This window comes from Osmia lignaria, chromosome 11 (assembly GCF_051020975.1).
Source record: "Osmia lignaria lignaria isolate PbOS001 chromosome 11, iyOsmLign1, whole genome shotgun sequence".
NCBI classification, from domain to species: domain Eukaryota; kingdom Metazoa; phylum Arthropoda; class Insecta; order Hymenoptera; family Megachilidae; genus Osmia; species Osmia lignaria.
Genome location: NC_135042.1, coordinates 4,800,986 through 4,816,005, shown reverse-complemented (window position 1 = coordinate 4,816,005; position 15,020 = coordinate 4,800,986). Strand labels below are relative to the sequence as shown.

The following is a 15,020-nucleotide window of genomic DNA, read 5'->3' as shown; positions in this document are numbered from 1 at the left end:
GTGTCACCGCGTTTTCAGTTGCGGTGGTTTTCGGGACAATGAAGCAAACGTAGACCACCCCTGGCGAAGTCGCACGTTCTTTCTACCTGCTCTCTGTTTTGCTGCGAATTTATTTCGTTTCTCCCTAAACGCTTCGACGATTAATTTTATTAATGAACGAAGGATGAATGTGGAAATTGAATGTGCGAATTTTCATTCATGCATGGTTTACACCCTCCGATAAAAGTGAACGACTGAACGTTTATAAATGTAGAAATTTTCTTTATTACTCTATTTTTTACCATACTCTATAGTTGTTAAGGATAGAAGCGTGCGAAAATGTTTGGGTCTAGAATCGAAACTCATGAATTATCGCCACTCTTTCATCTGAAAAACGCATCTTCAACGTTTAAAGATTCTTTTCTATCTTCTGAAGAGATTCGTCCCACGTATAATATCCTGGTCACTTGTCGTTCTATTCAGTAGTGACCGCAGACTTTTTCTTTACGAGACAGCTCCCGCTTGGAAAAGGCGACTGGTTTTCCACCTACGGTCGTGATAATAAGTGCCACGACTATTTCTCCTAGATCGAGAGCCTGTCTTCCTCGTGGATCATCTAATTTATTGGTCACCCTCTTTGTTGAACAAGACCACACAACTCGAACGACACCTTTATGAACTTCTGTATCCCCATGACTTTTCTTTTCATTTCTTCTTCTTCTTCATAATTCAGTCTCTGTCAAACTTTATAATATAATATAAAATTTATGAAATTAAATAATTATTCGTGACAAATAGCTTCAAAAGTCTTCTGGAATCCGATTGAAAAGCATCAGAATGTTGCATTGAAGTAGTTTGTTTAGGAACAGGTATATCCCATAGGACACGACAGGTGTCCATCGCGCCCTTTTCTGGGCGTGGCTGCCTTAACACTTAACCATTGATCAATTTCAAAGTAAATATCCTCCCTAAGAAGCCACCTAACGGTAGACCATCGACTTTTCAATTTGTTCCTCCTAATTCTATACATAATTACTTGTAAAGCTTATTAATAAGGACACAAGGGACTCCAATTTTTAAGAAACAAATGAACGTAGTCTTTTCTTTGTAGAAAAAGGAAAAGAAGAACCTTCCGTTCTGATTTTTTCATCTTCCAAAGAGCAGGACGTCAATTAGGTTTGGAAAAATCTCTGAAGCGATTCTCACGACCAAAGTCAGCAGTCAGGTGCGTGTCTGAATGGGCCTGAAGAAGATCGAACCATTCAGTACTTTTTTCAAAGCATCGGGAATGACCACCCGCCCACTGAAGCCCCATTTTTTATGTCAGAGAACTAAGAAAAAAATTCGGAGCTGAACAGACAAAAGAGTTGAGTGAATTTCACGAACTGTCATCGATATATTTAGAAATTTTCGATGTTCCGAGTTGGCTCGATGAAAAGTTGTAATCCTCAATAGTGAACGATTATGGGCGTTACTGGAATTTATCCTCGACGGTGCAGGTATGTAGTATATTAATTTATTCACTTAAATCTTCTAGAAATTGAAATTTTAAATCTCCTCAGCGACCGTGTTAGAAGATTATTCTTCAGAATTCTGTGAAAGTTTTTCAATGGAAGTCATGAATGATCATTTCTAGACTAAGTTACAAACGACAGAGGAGTTAGTGGCAATTACAAGGATTTCTTGAATGGAGAGAATAGAATCCTCAGGAGAATCGCGTCATCAATCGTTTCGAAGTTCCCTCGTTTTCTTCATTGAGAAACAGCAGGTTTCTTCAGTGATTGGACCATGCGGCTAGAAAGGAGAGGAAGAACTTGAAGACAGCTCATCCGGCCGGAACGAAGCGATTCTCCATGGCTGGTCTAGAGGACGAATGAGCAAACAGCCTGCTGACTAGTGTACAACTCGTTCTCGTCTTGAATACTTCATTCAAGAATTTCGCTTCTGGTAATTCATTGAGCAGTGCTACCAGAAAATCTGAATGCTATGCAATGATAAAGAACCTTGATAAAGAATGCTTCCTGGCGATATATTTTTTTTAAAAAACTGACCCAGTTCATTTCTGAAAATAAATGAAATAAACAAAACACCTTGATACGATATATTTACGACGTTAATATGTTGCCTTAAAGATTTAATGATAATGGAAAGAGATTATATTTGTTTTTAATCAATTTCATTTTCTTTCTTCTGATTTTCTTTTAAAGATGTAGATTCTACTGATAAATATTCCAGATTGCGTTGATCCTGGTCACATTGATAGCGAAGTTGCAAATCTTGGTGTTCAAATCTCAGCATCGAAGTTCTTCTTCGGCTCCTCGATCGAATTATGACATAAAAAGTCATAATTTTACAAAAATGGTAAATGTAAATCATTTTACTGATAAGTTTTCCTGGTCACGTTGATGGCGGAGTTGGAGGTATCGGTGTTCGAACCTCTACTTCGATGTTGTTCTTCGGCTCCTCGATGGAATCTGTCTTCTTCTTCACTTTCAACATGAACACATTTTCATTTCCTTCAGTAACACGATCTGTATGTACTTCCTGCGCGTCTGTTGAACTATTCATCACAGGATAAATAGTGAAGGTTCTACACTGATCATTAGTGTTGGGACCACCACTGCACCGACCCATCTAATTAAACAGGAATATTGAAGAAAATGATTAAAAACATAGCAAAACACGAAAAGTCATAATTTTACAAAAGTGTCTAATAAAAGTTATCTAATGTTACCTCGTAAGTAATGGCTTGAGCCTTGTCATCGTTATCAGTTTTTTTCGATATTTGTGACTTGGATTGTATACGAAACACGATTCTATTGTTATTGCCGCCTTTCAGTATCTTTGGTCCTTCCTTATTCGTTGGTCTCTGGATCTCAATCATATCACAATCGCAAGGAGGATCCCAGTCTCGATTTCTCTTCGATTTCGACTTGTCTCTTTCTATACGAATTATCAGTTGGTTACCAATCATGGCTGTTCCAATTTCTCGGTAATATTTTGATGAAGAATCCCCAGACGATGGCTGAGGAGGTGGACATGGTGGAGGACAGGGTGCAGATGGCATAGGAGGACAGGAGTACATGGTGATCAATGTTAATTATGATTATCAGAGAAGTAATACAACACTTGCAATTTAGAAATGAGAATTTGTTAATGCATGTTTAAAGAAGAATATGGGTTAACGGAGTGCACTGGAGGACACTGATGGATCTGAAATCGATTGCTTTCTGCCGTCATTCATGGTATTCAAGAAATCAGATATCTTCACATCGTAAAATCAACCTTACCATCATGGCACTTTTACAACCATCAGATAAATTTCCATAACTTCATCATGTTAACCGTAAAAAAAGGTAAGATATTTATATTGCAGTTGATGACACCATCGTATCCTTGCCAAAATTAATCTCACGTCTCTTTTTATTTTATCAAGATGAACGACAGTAAGAATGATCCTGGCAACAAACAAATGTGGATGTCCACCAAAGAAAGAAAAACCTCCTTGTTCACCTTGTTGCGCCTCCAAAAAGGTCTCCATCAAGTCAGCCCCTAAAAAATGTCCCCCACCAGATCCAATAATCGTCGACCCTTCGACATGTTGTCCTGTAAAACCTTCAGAGACAAAGTATCAGAGATCCAGCAAGATTCGTTCGGAGATTGTTGAGAAAGGGTTGCCCTATAAAGAGATCGAAGCTATTATTAATAACAATAGAGTGGTAATTAGAACACAAACAGAACCTGGTAGAGTGGAATACGATCCTCCGTGTGACTGCGTCGAGGATCCTCTTCCTAGTAGACGGGTCGAAACAGAAGAAAGTCAAGTTCAAAATTCAGGAAATAGAACTGTAATGCTGTATCCTCGATCTCGAGAACAAGATCGCAAATCAACAGATTTTCAGTACCATCACGGAGATGAGGGTTTTAAGTTGAGGAAGACGATTGATCTCGCAGAGAATCCGAATATATTCTTGTTGAAGTTGAAGAGGAAGAGCAGCGCAGGTGATAAGAAGTTCAATATCGATCTGGAATTTAAAACTCCTCGTCCTTGGTCCACGAAGAAACGATTGGAGTACAGTCAACAAATCAAACCACCACAATCTGGTGCTGCGACGTTGAAGAAAGATGTCGAAGAAGAAAGAAAAAAAAAAGAGGTTTCGAGTCAAAGTAGAAAGGGAAAGCGACAGTAAATGAATCGTTCTTGAAAATAAAATCGACATTTCATTTGTATGATAACAGTTACTTTCAATTAATAAACATAATTCCTGAAAGATTAAAATAAAAGATCTTCAATTATTAGGTCAACAGCAGTGATAAGATTTAACTAAAGCTTTTGGAGCTCTAAATAAAAGATAAATTAAATATTAAACATGTTCAATATTTATAGGGTTAATTGTGAAGCTTATTTTGATATTGTCTTCAACTACTAAATAGTAATAAGAAGGTTCTCTATATGGAGCTGTAAATTTGAAAATTCAGGAGTCATTTTCAATTCGACCTAGCAAGATTACTTTCATTCAACCGATTTGCCTCGCAGCAGGTATATCCTGTAGGAGATATCCCGTAGAAGATTTAACAACACAACAGGTGTCGAACGCGCCCCTTTTCTGGGCATAGACGCCTTTACCATGGATTTATTTCTTACTAAAGTAGATATCGAATAATCCTATCGACCTTCAAACACTTCTATCGATATAAAAATCATGATACGTATATCGTTATGAACTTTGGAATTTGATCAATGAATTTTGAACGCAATAACTAGGAAAAGAAGAGCGATTAAGATCTCCAAAAGTTTCCAAAACCATCCCCACGACTAAATTCCAGGGTCAGGTGAGAGTATGAATGGATCTATTCAGTATTTTTTCCAAGATCCTTTTCCAGGAGTAGCCACCCGCCTACCGTAGCCCCATTTTTTGAAGTCAAGGGTCAAAAGAAGTACAATAAGATATTTCAGTAAAGTGCGTAACTTTGACGTCGTTAAAGAACTATTTTTATCACGAGGAAAAAACATGCTGGTAAATATAATTATCCCTCGCCTTGAATATATCTTGATAATTTGGTCATTTTGTAAAGGAGTTTGTTTTGCAATATTTAAATTTACCAAGGTAATACATAATTACATAAATTTACAAAGAAATTGCTTAACTCAAAGATTAGGAGTCTATGATTTAAAGAAAAATTAAAAACAGACGATAATTAAAATGTGTAGTGATTCAAAATAATTCTCTCAAATTAAAAAGAAATTAAAAGAAACAATTGTTTCTTTTAAAAACCCAGCTGTTTCAATACAAGAGAATGCGTTCAAGTTGTAGTAAAAAATGCTTGAAGCTTAGGAAGAAAGGGTGGGAGGAAAAATGTGATAAGGAAAATTGTTATACTAAGAAATTCACTGATTTTATGACTAAACTGATAAGGCAACAGGTAAATATCACCGAGCTCGTTCTCCGTATTCTCATATGCATACCGACAGTTGTAGGTGGCAATAATACAGTGGCAAAAAAGAATTCAATTATGAAGAGATTTCTGGGTATCGTTATTGTGATTGCACTTGCAGTAATTACAAGTTCGGCTATCAACTGCAACAATGATAAATGCCGGGAAAGTGGAACACAGCACACCATGTGCAAATATCCGGTCAGTATAAACAAATAAATCTGGAAACGAAGTGTTTTAAGTCCCTCACATTTTGTAGAATGATTTTACGATTTTACAAGAACGTTGTTGCTAACAAAAATATCTTTTGCTGATTCAGAGTTCGAATCCAGCAGCAGCCTGTGGAAGAGTAATATCCGTGGGTTTCACAGACGATGAGAAAAGGCAAATAGTTAATGCACATAACCAGCGTAGATCATTCGTGGCTCAGGGTTTAGAAAAGAGAGGAAAGCCCGGGCCACAACCACCGGCATCAAATATGCAAACGATGGTACGATTAACAAATTTAAAAAAAAAAAATATTTTTAATTATAGTGCGCTATACTACATATCGCTCTCAACGTTGTAACTAACTATATTTATTGTTAAATATTTGTTCAGAGTTGGGACAATGAAATAGCGGAAATAGCTCAGAGATGGGCAAATCAGTGCAATTTCGGACACGATTCATGCAGAAACGTTGGTAAGACACAATTAAATTGTAGCCTTCCAGAATTTTTTTTACAATTTATTAATGATTTTATTACAGATAGATATTATGTCGGGCAAAACGCGGCTATAACAATGACTACTGGAACTGTGGCTACGACACCATCAGAAATAGTGGACATGTGGTACAATGAAGTAAAAGACATGGATCGCAATCAAGTATCCCGACTCACGTAAGTCTTTGTCATTTTTTCTTTACACTTTTGTGACTGGAGACGTAGTTCTACGTCATTTGAAAGTCTTTGACTGAATACGTGCAACATAGTCCTACGTTTCAATAAGCGTTTTTCATATTTGATTTTTTTAAATTTTAAACTACAAATGACTATAAGCATCACACTGATAAGTAATATTTATATTCACATTCCAACAAACAGCAGAACCTTGCCGTGCTCAATTACAGATTTTTGGAAATTATACGCGATATTCAACTAAACGTTATGCCGGCCATCGCCCGACACGAAAGGGTTTATATTAAAAGAAAACTAATTTTGTCTGTTGATTACAAACAGAAACATCAACGGTGTGGGTCATTACACTCAATTAGTCTGGGCCAAGTCGAATAGACTTGGTTGTGGTAAAATAGTACATCAAGCAGACCAATGGAAGAAGTACTATGTGGTATGTAATTACGGTCCAGGTGGTAATTATATAAACGAGCCAATATACCAAATCAGGAAATAACAGGAACAGTTACTGTTCCTCGATTAATCGCAATGTCTCGATTATTATAAACTAATAAAAGGAGAAAATAATGTAGCTCCGTAAGATTACACGACAGCTTATCAATTTTTAATTACCAATACTTTTCCCTTGCAATGTTTATTAATATTTTCCTATTCACACCTAAAATACTTTTGGGACCAGCCCTGTTACCTTCTTCAACAACGTTCCTTTCTTCCTGCACAAAATATCTTGCCCCTGATACGTTTGTTAGAACGTCATTTGCGAAGACGATTCCATCAGCCTTTTCCATTGTGAACGTATCGACGAATATCGATATTCATCCCGATCGAAAGACCTGCGTGTCCATATATCAGGAAGTCGACCCACTACGGGTGAAGGCTTAATGGCAGCTGACGACCCTTCATTAGGTATATTATGTAAAAAAATTGACGCAGTTCATTTCTGAAAATATACTGATCGAATTAAGTAACCTCCTCCTCTTTTTTCTAAGTCGGTTAATTAAAAGAACAATTAAACAAGGTCGGATCAACCAGGTGCACGAATGAACTCCGTGGGTTCCTAGACAGCTGTGTCTTTGTTAATCTCACCTTGTTTACTATTAAAACTACGTACCAATGTCAACTATTTAGGAACCCAAGGAGTTTATGCGTGCATATGACGTGCAAGCTGTTGCACCTTGTTTTCACATGTATCTCTACGAAAAGTGGTAAAATCTCAATATCTTTTGACCCTGACCATCTAGAAACACAAACTCAACGATTTTCAGCATTTCTCATCAAGACCTTTCCAACGGTACCAAATTTGTATCTCTATCATATGTAGTTTTGTGACTATGCTTATAAGGCAATAGGTATATATAGGCGAGCACGTTTGCCGTATTCTCATATGCATACCGATAGTTGTGGGTGGCAGTAGTACGGTGGCAAACAAAGAATCAATTATGAAGAAATTTCTGAGTATCGTTATTGTGATTGCTTTTGCAGTAATTACAAGTTCGGCTATCAACTGCAAGAATGATAAATGCCGGGAAAGTGGAACACAGCAAACTATGTGCAAATATCCGGTCAGTATAACCACATATATTTGGAAACGAAGTGTTTTAAGTCCTTCGCATTTTGTACAATATTGTTGCAAATTTACCAGAACATTTTTGCTAACAAAAGTATTTGATGCTGTTGCAGACTTCGAAACCAGCGGCAGCCTGTGGCAAAGTATTAGCTCAGGGATTCACAGAGGAAGAGCGAAGGGAAATACTTGAGGCACACAACATGCATAGATCATTCGTGGCTAACGGTTTTGAAAAAAGAGGAAATCCAGGACCACAACCACCGGCATCGAATATGCAAATATTGGTACGATTAACACATTGATTGCTTTGTTGATTAGCAAACATCATTATTCTGAATAATTTTAATTATAGTGTGCTATACTACATATCACCCTAAACGTTTAGCTATCTATATTTATTTTTAAATATTTATTCAGGTTTGGGACAAGGAACTGGCGAAAGTAGCTCAGAGATGGGCAATCCAGTGCCAAATTGCTGCCGATAGGTGCCCACATGTTGGTAAGACACAGTTAAATTGCGGCCTTCCAGAATTTTGTTTATAATTTATTAATGACTTTTCTGTAGACAGATTCCGTGTCGGGCAAGCCGCAGTTGGGATGAAGACTACTGGAACTGTGACTACAAAACCATCAGACATAATAGACTACTGGTACAATCAGGTAAACAATATGGACCGCAATCAAGTACCCCGACTCACGTAAGTCTTTGCCATTTTTATTACTTTACGCTTTGGTAGTCATTTCAAACTCTTTAGCTGAATATACCTGCAACGTAGTCATACATCATTTCGAATGCTTTACGACGTTTCGATAAGCACTCTTAATATACGATTTTTTCAAATTTTAAACAACAAATAACCATAAGCATCACATTGGTAAGTAATACTTATATTCACATACCTACAAACAGCAAAACCTTTCCGTACTCAAAAATAGATTTTTTGAAATTATATGCGGTATTCAGCTAAACGTTTTGCCGGTCATCACCCGTTGCAAAAGTGTTTACATTAAATGAAAACCAATTTGTTTGTTAATTATAGAAATAACCAAGGCGTGAATGATTACATTCAATTAGTTTGGGCGAAGACGAATAGAGTTGGTTGTGGTAAAGTAATATATCAACCAGACGAATGGAAGATCTACTGGATGGTATGCAATTATGGTCCAACAGCTAATGTTTTCAACGAACCAGTGTACCAGATCGATTTCCAACGGATTAATTTGAGAAACAATGTCTCAATTGATATAAACGAAGAAAATGAGAACAAACGATAGCTTCATAAGATTACAGGATAATTTTTCAATTTTTAGTTCTCAATAGCCATCCCTTGGAATGATTATTAATATTTTCCTATTCACACCTAAAATCTTTTTGGGATCTGCCCTATTTGCTTCTTCAACAGAGTTTGTTTCTTCCTCTACTAAATATTTTACCCCTCATACGTTTGTTGTAACGTCATTTGCGAAGACGACTCCACCAGTCTCTTCCATTGTGAATGTACCAACGAATGTCGATATTAATTCCGATGGAAAGAACTGCGTGTCCATATATCAGGAAGTCGACGCACTTCTTGTGAAGGCTTAATGGTTCCTGGTGACTCTTTATTATGTATACTATGTAAAAAAATTTATTTAAAAGAATTGATCCAGTTCATTTATGAAAATAGATAAAATAAACAACATCTTGATAAGATATATTTATGATGTTAATTTGTTATCACGTCGATGGCGAAGTAGGAGGTCTTTGTGATCGAACCACAACTTCAATGTTCTTTTTCGATTATCCAATAGATTTGAATGTCCACTTGGAAGTAAAATGTGTTTCATGTTATTTGATAAGAAATGGCTTGAGGTTTGTCACGATTATCAATCTTTTTGCTGATTATTATAAACTTTGGAGCTTGATTATTGAATTTCGAAAACATAATATGGAAATGGAACGCGATTTAGATCTCCAAAAGCTTCCAAAGCGAATAAATTCTGACGATTAAATATCAAGATCAGGTGAGAGTATGAACGGTTCTATTCAGTATTTTTTCCAGACTATTTTTATCAGAGGGAAAAAGCATGATAGTAGACGAGGCTATCGCACACTTTCAATATATCACAATAATTTGGTCACCTTGCAAACAAATTTGCTTTACAATATTAAAAATTACTGAGATAATAGAAAATTACATAGATTTACAAACAAATCGATTAGTTCAAAGATTTGGAGTCTATGATTAAAAGAATAGTTAAAAAACAAAAATAATTCAAATGTGTAGTCATTCAAAACAATTATTTCAAGCGGAAATTAATAGAAACAAAGTACTTCATACAACAGAACTCATCTAAATATAAGATATGAAGATGGATTGATAAAAGAGATGAAAAAGATAAAACAGATTATAATGCTAAGAAATTAACTGGTTTTGTGGCTAAACTGATAAGGCAATAGGTATATATCGGCGAGCACGCTCGTACCTTCATATTCACAGCAACAATTGCGAGTGGCAATAGTACAGTGGCAAACGATATTCAATTATGAAGAAATTTCTGGGTATCGTTATTGTGATTGCATTTGCAGTAATTACAAGTTCGGCTATAGATTGTAGCAATGATGACTGCCAGAAAAGTGGACAACAACACACTATGTGCAAGTATCCGGTCAGTATAACTAAATAAATCTGGAAACGAAGTGTTTTAAGTCCCTCGCATTTTGTACAATATTCTTGCAATTTTACCAGAACACTTTTGCTAACAAAAGTATTTGATGCTGTTTCAGACTTCGAGACCAGCAGCAGCTTGTGGCAAATTATTAGGTCTGGGATTCACAGAGGAAGAGCGAAGGGAAATACTTGAGGCACATAACATGCATAGATCATTCGTGGCTAACGGTTTTGAAAAAAGAGGAAATCCGGGACCACAACCACCGGCATCGAATATGCAAGTATTGGTACGATTAACACATTGATTGCTTTGTTAATTAGTAAGCGTCATTATTCTGAATAATTTTAATTATAGTGTGCTATACTACATATCACCCTAAACGTGTTAACTATCTATATTTATTTTTAAATATTTATTCAGGTTTGGGACAACGAATTGGCGGAAATAGCTCAGAGATGGGCAATCCAGTGCCAAATTGCTGCCGATAGGTGCCCACACGTTGGTAAGACACAGTTAAATTGTGCCCTTCCAGAATTTTGTTTATAATTTATTAATGAGTTTTCTGTAGATAGATTCAGTGTTGGGCAAGCCGCAGTTGGGATGACGACTACTGGAACTGTGACTACAAAACCATCAGACATAATAGACTACTGGTACAATCAGGTAAACAATATGGACCGCAATCAAGTACCCCGACTCACGTAAGTCTTTGCCATTTTGATTACTTTACGCTTTGGTAACCGGAGACGTAGTCATTTCAAACTCTTTAGCTGAATATATATGCAACGTAGTCCTACGTCATTTCGAATGCTTTACCCGAGTACGAACAATGTATTCCGACGTTTCAATAAGCATTCTTAACATACGATTTTTACAAATTTTAAACAATAAATAACTATAAGCATCACATTGGTAAGCAATACTTATATTTACATACCTACAAACAGCAAAACCTTTCCGTACTCAAAAATAGATTTTTGGAAATTATATGCGGTATTCAGCTAAACGTTTTGCCGGTCATCACCCATTGCAAAAGTGTTTACATTAAATGAAAACCAATTTGTTTGTTAATTATAGAAATAACCAAGGCGTGAATGATTACATTCAATTAGTTTGGGCGAAGACAAATAGAGTTGGTTGTGGTAAAATAATATATCAACCAGACGAATGGAAGATCTACTGGATGGTATGCAATTATGGTCCCACAGCTAATGTTTTCAACGAACCAGTGTACGAGATCGATATCCAACGGAATAATTTGAAAAACAATGTCTCAATTGATATGAACTAATAACATGAGAACAAACGTATCGCTTCATAAGATTACCGGATAACTTTTCAATTTTTAATTGCCAATATGCTTCTCTTGGAATGATTATTAATATTTTCCTATTCATGCCTAAAATCCTTTTGGAATTAGCCCTGTTTGCTTCTTTAACATGGATTCTTTCTTCCTGTACTAAATATTTTGCCCCTCATACGTTTGTTGCAACGGAATTTGCGAAGACGACTCGACCAGTCTCTTCCATTGTGAATGTACCAACGAATGTCGATATTAATTCCGATGGAAAGAACTGCGTGTCCATATATCAGGAAGTCGACGCACTTCTTGTGAAGGCTTAATGGTTCCTGGTGACTCTTTATTATGTATACTATGTAAAAAAATTTATTTAAAAGAATTGATCCAGTTCATTTATGAAAATAGATAAAATAAACAACATCTTGATAAGATATATTTATGATGTTAATTTGTTATCACGTCGATGGCGAAGTAGGAGGTCTTGGTGATCGAACCACAACTTCAATGTTCTTTTTCGATTATCCAATAGATTTGAATGTCCACTTGGAAGTAAAATGCGTCTAATGTGATTTGATAAGAAATGGCTTGAGGTTTGTCACAATTATCAATCTTTTTGCTTATTGTTATAATCTTTGGAGCTTGATTAATGAATTTCGTAAACATAATATGGAAATGGAAAGCGATTAAGATCTCCAAAAGCTTCCAAAGCGATTAAATTCTGACGATTAAATGTCAAGATCAGGTGAGAGTATGAACGGTTCTATTCAGTATTTTTTCCAGACTATTTTTATCAGAGGGAAAAAGCATGATAGTAGACGAGGCTATTTTGCTTTACAATATTAAAAATTACTGAGATAATAGAAAATTACATAGATTTACAAACAATTCATTAGTTCAAAGATTTGGAGTCTATGATTAAAAGAATAGTTAAAAAACAAAAATAATTCAAATGTGTAGTCATTCAAAACAATTATTTCAAGTGGAAATTAAAAGAAACAAAGTACTTCATACAACAGAACTGATCTAAATATAAGATATGAAGATGGATTGATAAAAGAGATGAAAAAGATAAAACAGATTATAATGCTAAGAAATTAACTGGTTTTGTGGCTAAACTGATAAGGCAATAGGTATATATCGGCGAGCACGCTCGTACCTTCATATTAACAGCAACAATTGTGAGTGGCAATAGTACAGTGGCAAACGATATTCAATTATGAAGAAATTTCTGGGTATCGTTATTGTGATTGCATTTGCAATAATTACAAGTTCGGCTATCGATTGTAGCAATGACGACTGCCAGAATAGTGGACACCAACACACTATGTGCAAGTATCCGGTCAGTATAACTAAATAAATCTGGAAACGAAGTGTTTTAAGTCCCTCGCATTTTGTACAATATTCTTGCAATTTTACCAGAACACTTTTGCTAACAAAAGTATTTGATGCTGTTTCAGACTTCGAGACCAGCAGCAGCTTGTGGCAAATTATTAGCTCTGGGATTCACAGAGGAAGAGCGAAGTGAAATACTTGAAGCACACAACAGGCGTAGATCATTCGTGGCTAACGGTTTTGAAAAAAGAGGAAATCCGGGACCACAACCACCGGCAGCGAATATGCAAATATTGGTACGATTAACACATTGATTGCTTTGTTGATTAGCAAACATCATTATTCTGAATAATTTTAATTATAGTGTGCCATACTACATATCACCCTAAACGTTTAGCTATCTATATTTATTTTTAAATATTTATTCAGGTTTGGGACAACGAATTGGCGGAAATAGCTCAGAGATGGGCAATCCAGTGCATTTTCTCTTACGATGGATGCAGACACGTTGGTAAGACACAGTTAAATTGTGGCCTCCCAGAATTGTATTTATAATTTATTAACGATTTTGCTGTAGACAGATTCCCTGTTGGGCAAAACGCGTTGTGGATATGGACTACTGGAAATTTGACTACACAACCATCAGAGGTGGTAGAATTCTGGTACTCTGAGGTGGAAAATATGGACCGCAATCAAGTACCCCGACTCACGTAAGTCTTTGCCATTCTTTCTTTACGCTTTGGTAACCGGAGACGTAGTCATTTCAAACTCTTTAACTGAATACATGCAACATAGTCCTCGAATGCTTTACCTGAGTACAAACAATGTATTCCGACGTTTCTATAAGCACTCTTAACATACGATTTATAAAATTTTTAAACAATAAATAACTATAAACATCACAGTTGTAAGTAATACTTATATTCACATACCTAGAACAGCAAAACCTTTCCGTACTCCAGAATAGATTTTTGGATATTATATGCGGCATCCAGCTAAACGTTTTGCCGGTTATCACCCGTTACAAAAGTGTTTACATTAAATGAAAACTAATTTGTTTGTTAATTACAGAAATAACAGTGGTGTGGATAATTACATTCAATTAGTTTGGGCGAAGACGAATAGAGTTGGTTGTGGTAGAATATCATATCAACCAGACGAATGGAAGAACTACTGGGTGGTATGCAATTATGGTACAAAGGGTAATATTTTCAACGAACCAGTGTACGAGATCGATATCCAACGGAATAATTTGAAAAACAATGTCTCAATTGATATGAACTAATAACATGAGAACAAACGTATAGCTTCATAAGATTACCGGATAACTTTTCCATTTTTAATTGCCAATATCATTCTCTAGGAATGATTATTAACATTTTCCTATTCACGTCTAAAATCCTTTTGGAATCAGCCCTGTTTCCTTCTCAAACATGGATTCTTTCTTCCTGTACTAAATATTTTGCCCCTCATACGTTTGTTGCAACGGAATTTGCGAAGACGACTCCACCAGTCTCTTTCATTGTGAATGTATCAACGAATGTCGATATTCATCCCGATCGAAAGACCTGCGTGTCTATATATCGGGAAGTCGACGCACTTCCTGTGAATTCTTTAATGGTTCCTGGCGACTCTTTATTATGTATACTATGTAAAAAAATTTATTTAAAAGAATTGACTCAGTTCATTTCTGAATATAAATAAAATAAACAGAACATCTTGATAAGATATATTTATGCTGTTAATATGTTACCTTGAAGATCTAATGATAATGGAAAGAGATTATATTTCTTTTTAATAAATATCATTTTCATTGTTTTAACTTTTTTTTAAAGTTGCAGTTTCTGCTGATAAATCT

At 35.8% G+C, this 15,020-nt stretch overlaps 5 protein-coding genes across 6 annotated transcripts; 4 read left to right on the top strand and 1 right to left on the bottom strand.

The window, feature by feature from the left end:
• Window positions 1-1,521: 1,521 nt before the first annotated feature.
• Window positions 1,522-3,632, bottom strand: LOC117604214 (uncharacterized). 2 transcript variants are annotated; one of them, XM_034324081.2, is made up of 3 exons: window positions 3,493-3,632; window positions 2,714-2,922; window positions 1,522-2,613 (listed from the first exon to the last, which is right to left on the bottom strand). In XM_034324081.2, exons 1-3 carry the CDS (start codon window positions 3,518-3,520, stop codon window positions 2,377-2,379), a joined length of 474 nt encoding a protein of 157 aa, XP_034179972.1. In that variant the 5' UTR covers window positions 3,521-3,632; the 3' UTR covers window positions 1,522-2,376. The 2 variants fall into 2 exon arrangements, with proteins under 2 accessions (XP_034179972.1, XP_034179970.1); XM_034324079.2 differs by lacking the exon at window positions 3,493-3,632 and having other exon boundaries at window positions 1,529-2,613; window positions 2,714-3,064.
• LOC117604210 (uncharacterized) lies at window positions 3,432-4,169 on the top strand. Its single transcript, XM_034324076.2, has one exon. It carries the CDS (start codon window positions 3,432-3,434, stop codon window positions 4,167-4,169), a length of 738 nt encoding a protein of 245 aa, XP_034179967.1.
• Window positions 4,170-5,480: 1,311 nt separating this feature from the next.
• On the top strand, window positions 5,481-14,871 carry LOC117603956 (uncharacterized). Its single transcript, XM_076690999.1, has 10 exons — window positions 5,481-5,616; window positions 5,735-5,905; window positions 6,016-6,097; window positions 6,164-6,296; window positions 6,636-6,804; window positions 13,023-13,169; window positions 13,288-13,458; window positions 13,592-13,673; window positions 13,740-13,872; window positions 14,234-14,871. The coding sequence occupies exons 1-10, from the start codon at window positions 5,494-5,496 to the stop codon at window positions 14,445-14,447; spliced, it is 1,425 nt and encodes a 474-aa protein (XP_076547114.1). The 5' UTR covers window positions 5,481-5,493; the 3' UTR covers window positions 14,448-14,871.
• On the top strand, window positions 7,684-9,575 carry LOC117604209 (venom allergen 5-like). The gene is made up of 5 exons (XM_034324075.2): window positions 7,684-7,873; window positions 7,992-8,162; window positions 8,296-8,377; window positions 8,444-8,576; window positions 8,919-9,575. Exons 1-5 carry the CDS (start codon window positions 7,751-7,753, stop codon window positions 9,151-9,153), a joined length of 744 nt encoding a protein of 247 aa, XP_034179966.2. The 5' UTR covers window positions 7,684-7,750; the 3' UTR covers window positions 9,154-9,575.
• LOC143305858 (venom allergen 5-like) lies at window positions 10,337-12,265 on the top strand. The gene is made up of 5 exons (XM_076691089.1): window positions 10,337-10,527; window positions 10,646-10,816; window positions 10,951-11,032; window positions 11,099-11,231; window positions 11,608-12,265. The coding sequence occupies exons 1-5, from the start codon at window positions 10,405-10,407 to the stop codon at window positions 11,819-11,821; spliced, it is 723 nt and encodes a 240-aa protein (XP_076547204.1). The 5' UTR covers window positions 10,337-10,404; the 3' UTR covers window positions 11,822-12,265.
• Window positions 14,872-15,020: the final 149 nt, after the last annotated feature.

Bases quoted from the DNA above. Each gene is read 5' to 3' on its own strand.
- LOC117603956 (XM_076690999.1), top strand. From the start codon at position 5,494: ATGAAGAGATTTCTGGGTATCGTTATTGTGATTGCACTTGCAGTAATT. The intron at 5,906-6,015 runs GTACGATTAACA...ATATTTGTTCAG, and splicing joins CATCAAATATGCAAACGATG to AGTTGGGACAATGAAATAGC. The intron at 13,170-13,287 runs GTCAGTATAACT...ATGCTGTTTCAG, and splicing joins ACACTATGTGCAAGTATCCG to ACTTCGAGACCAGCAGCAGC.
- LOC117604214 (XM_034324079.2), bottom strand. From the start codon at position 3,064: ATGTACTCCTGTCCTCCTATGCCATCTGCACCCTGTCCTCCACCATGT. The intron at 2,614-2,713 runs GTAACATTAGAT...CTGTTTAATTAG, and splicing joins CTCAAGCCATTACTTACGAG to ATGGGTCGGTGCAGTGGTGG.
- LOC117604209 (XM_034324075.2), top strand. From the start codon at position 7,751: ATGAAGAAATTTCTGAGTATCGTTATTGTGATTGCTTTTGCAGTAATT. The intron at 7,874-7,991 runs GTCAGTATAACC...ATGCTGTTGCAG, and splicing joins AAACTATGTGCAAATATCCG to ACTTCGAAACCAGCGGCAGC. The intron at 8,577-8,918 runs GTAAGTCTTTGC...TGTTAATTATAG, and splicing joins AATCAAGTACCCCGACTCAC to AAATAACCAAGGCGTGAATG.
- LOC143305858 (XM_076691089.1), top strand. From the start codon at position 10,405: ATGAAGAAATTTCTGGGTATCGTTATTGTGATTGCATTTGCAGTAATT. The intron at 10,817-10,950 runs GTACGATTAACA...ATATTTATTCAG, and splicing joins CATCGAATATGCAAGTATTG to GTTTGGGACAACGAATTGGC. The intron at 11,033-11,098 runs GTAAGACACAGT...AGTTTTCTGTAG, and splicing joins CGATAGGTGCCCACACGTTG to ATAGATTCAGTGTTGGGCAA.
- LOC117604210 (XM_034324076.2), top strand. From the start codon at position 3,432: ATGATCCTGGCAACAAACAAATGTGGATGTCCACCAAAGAAAGAAAAA.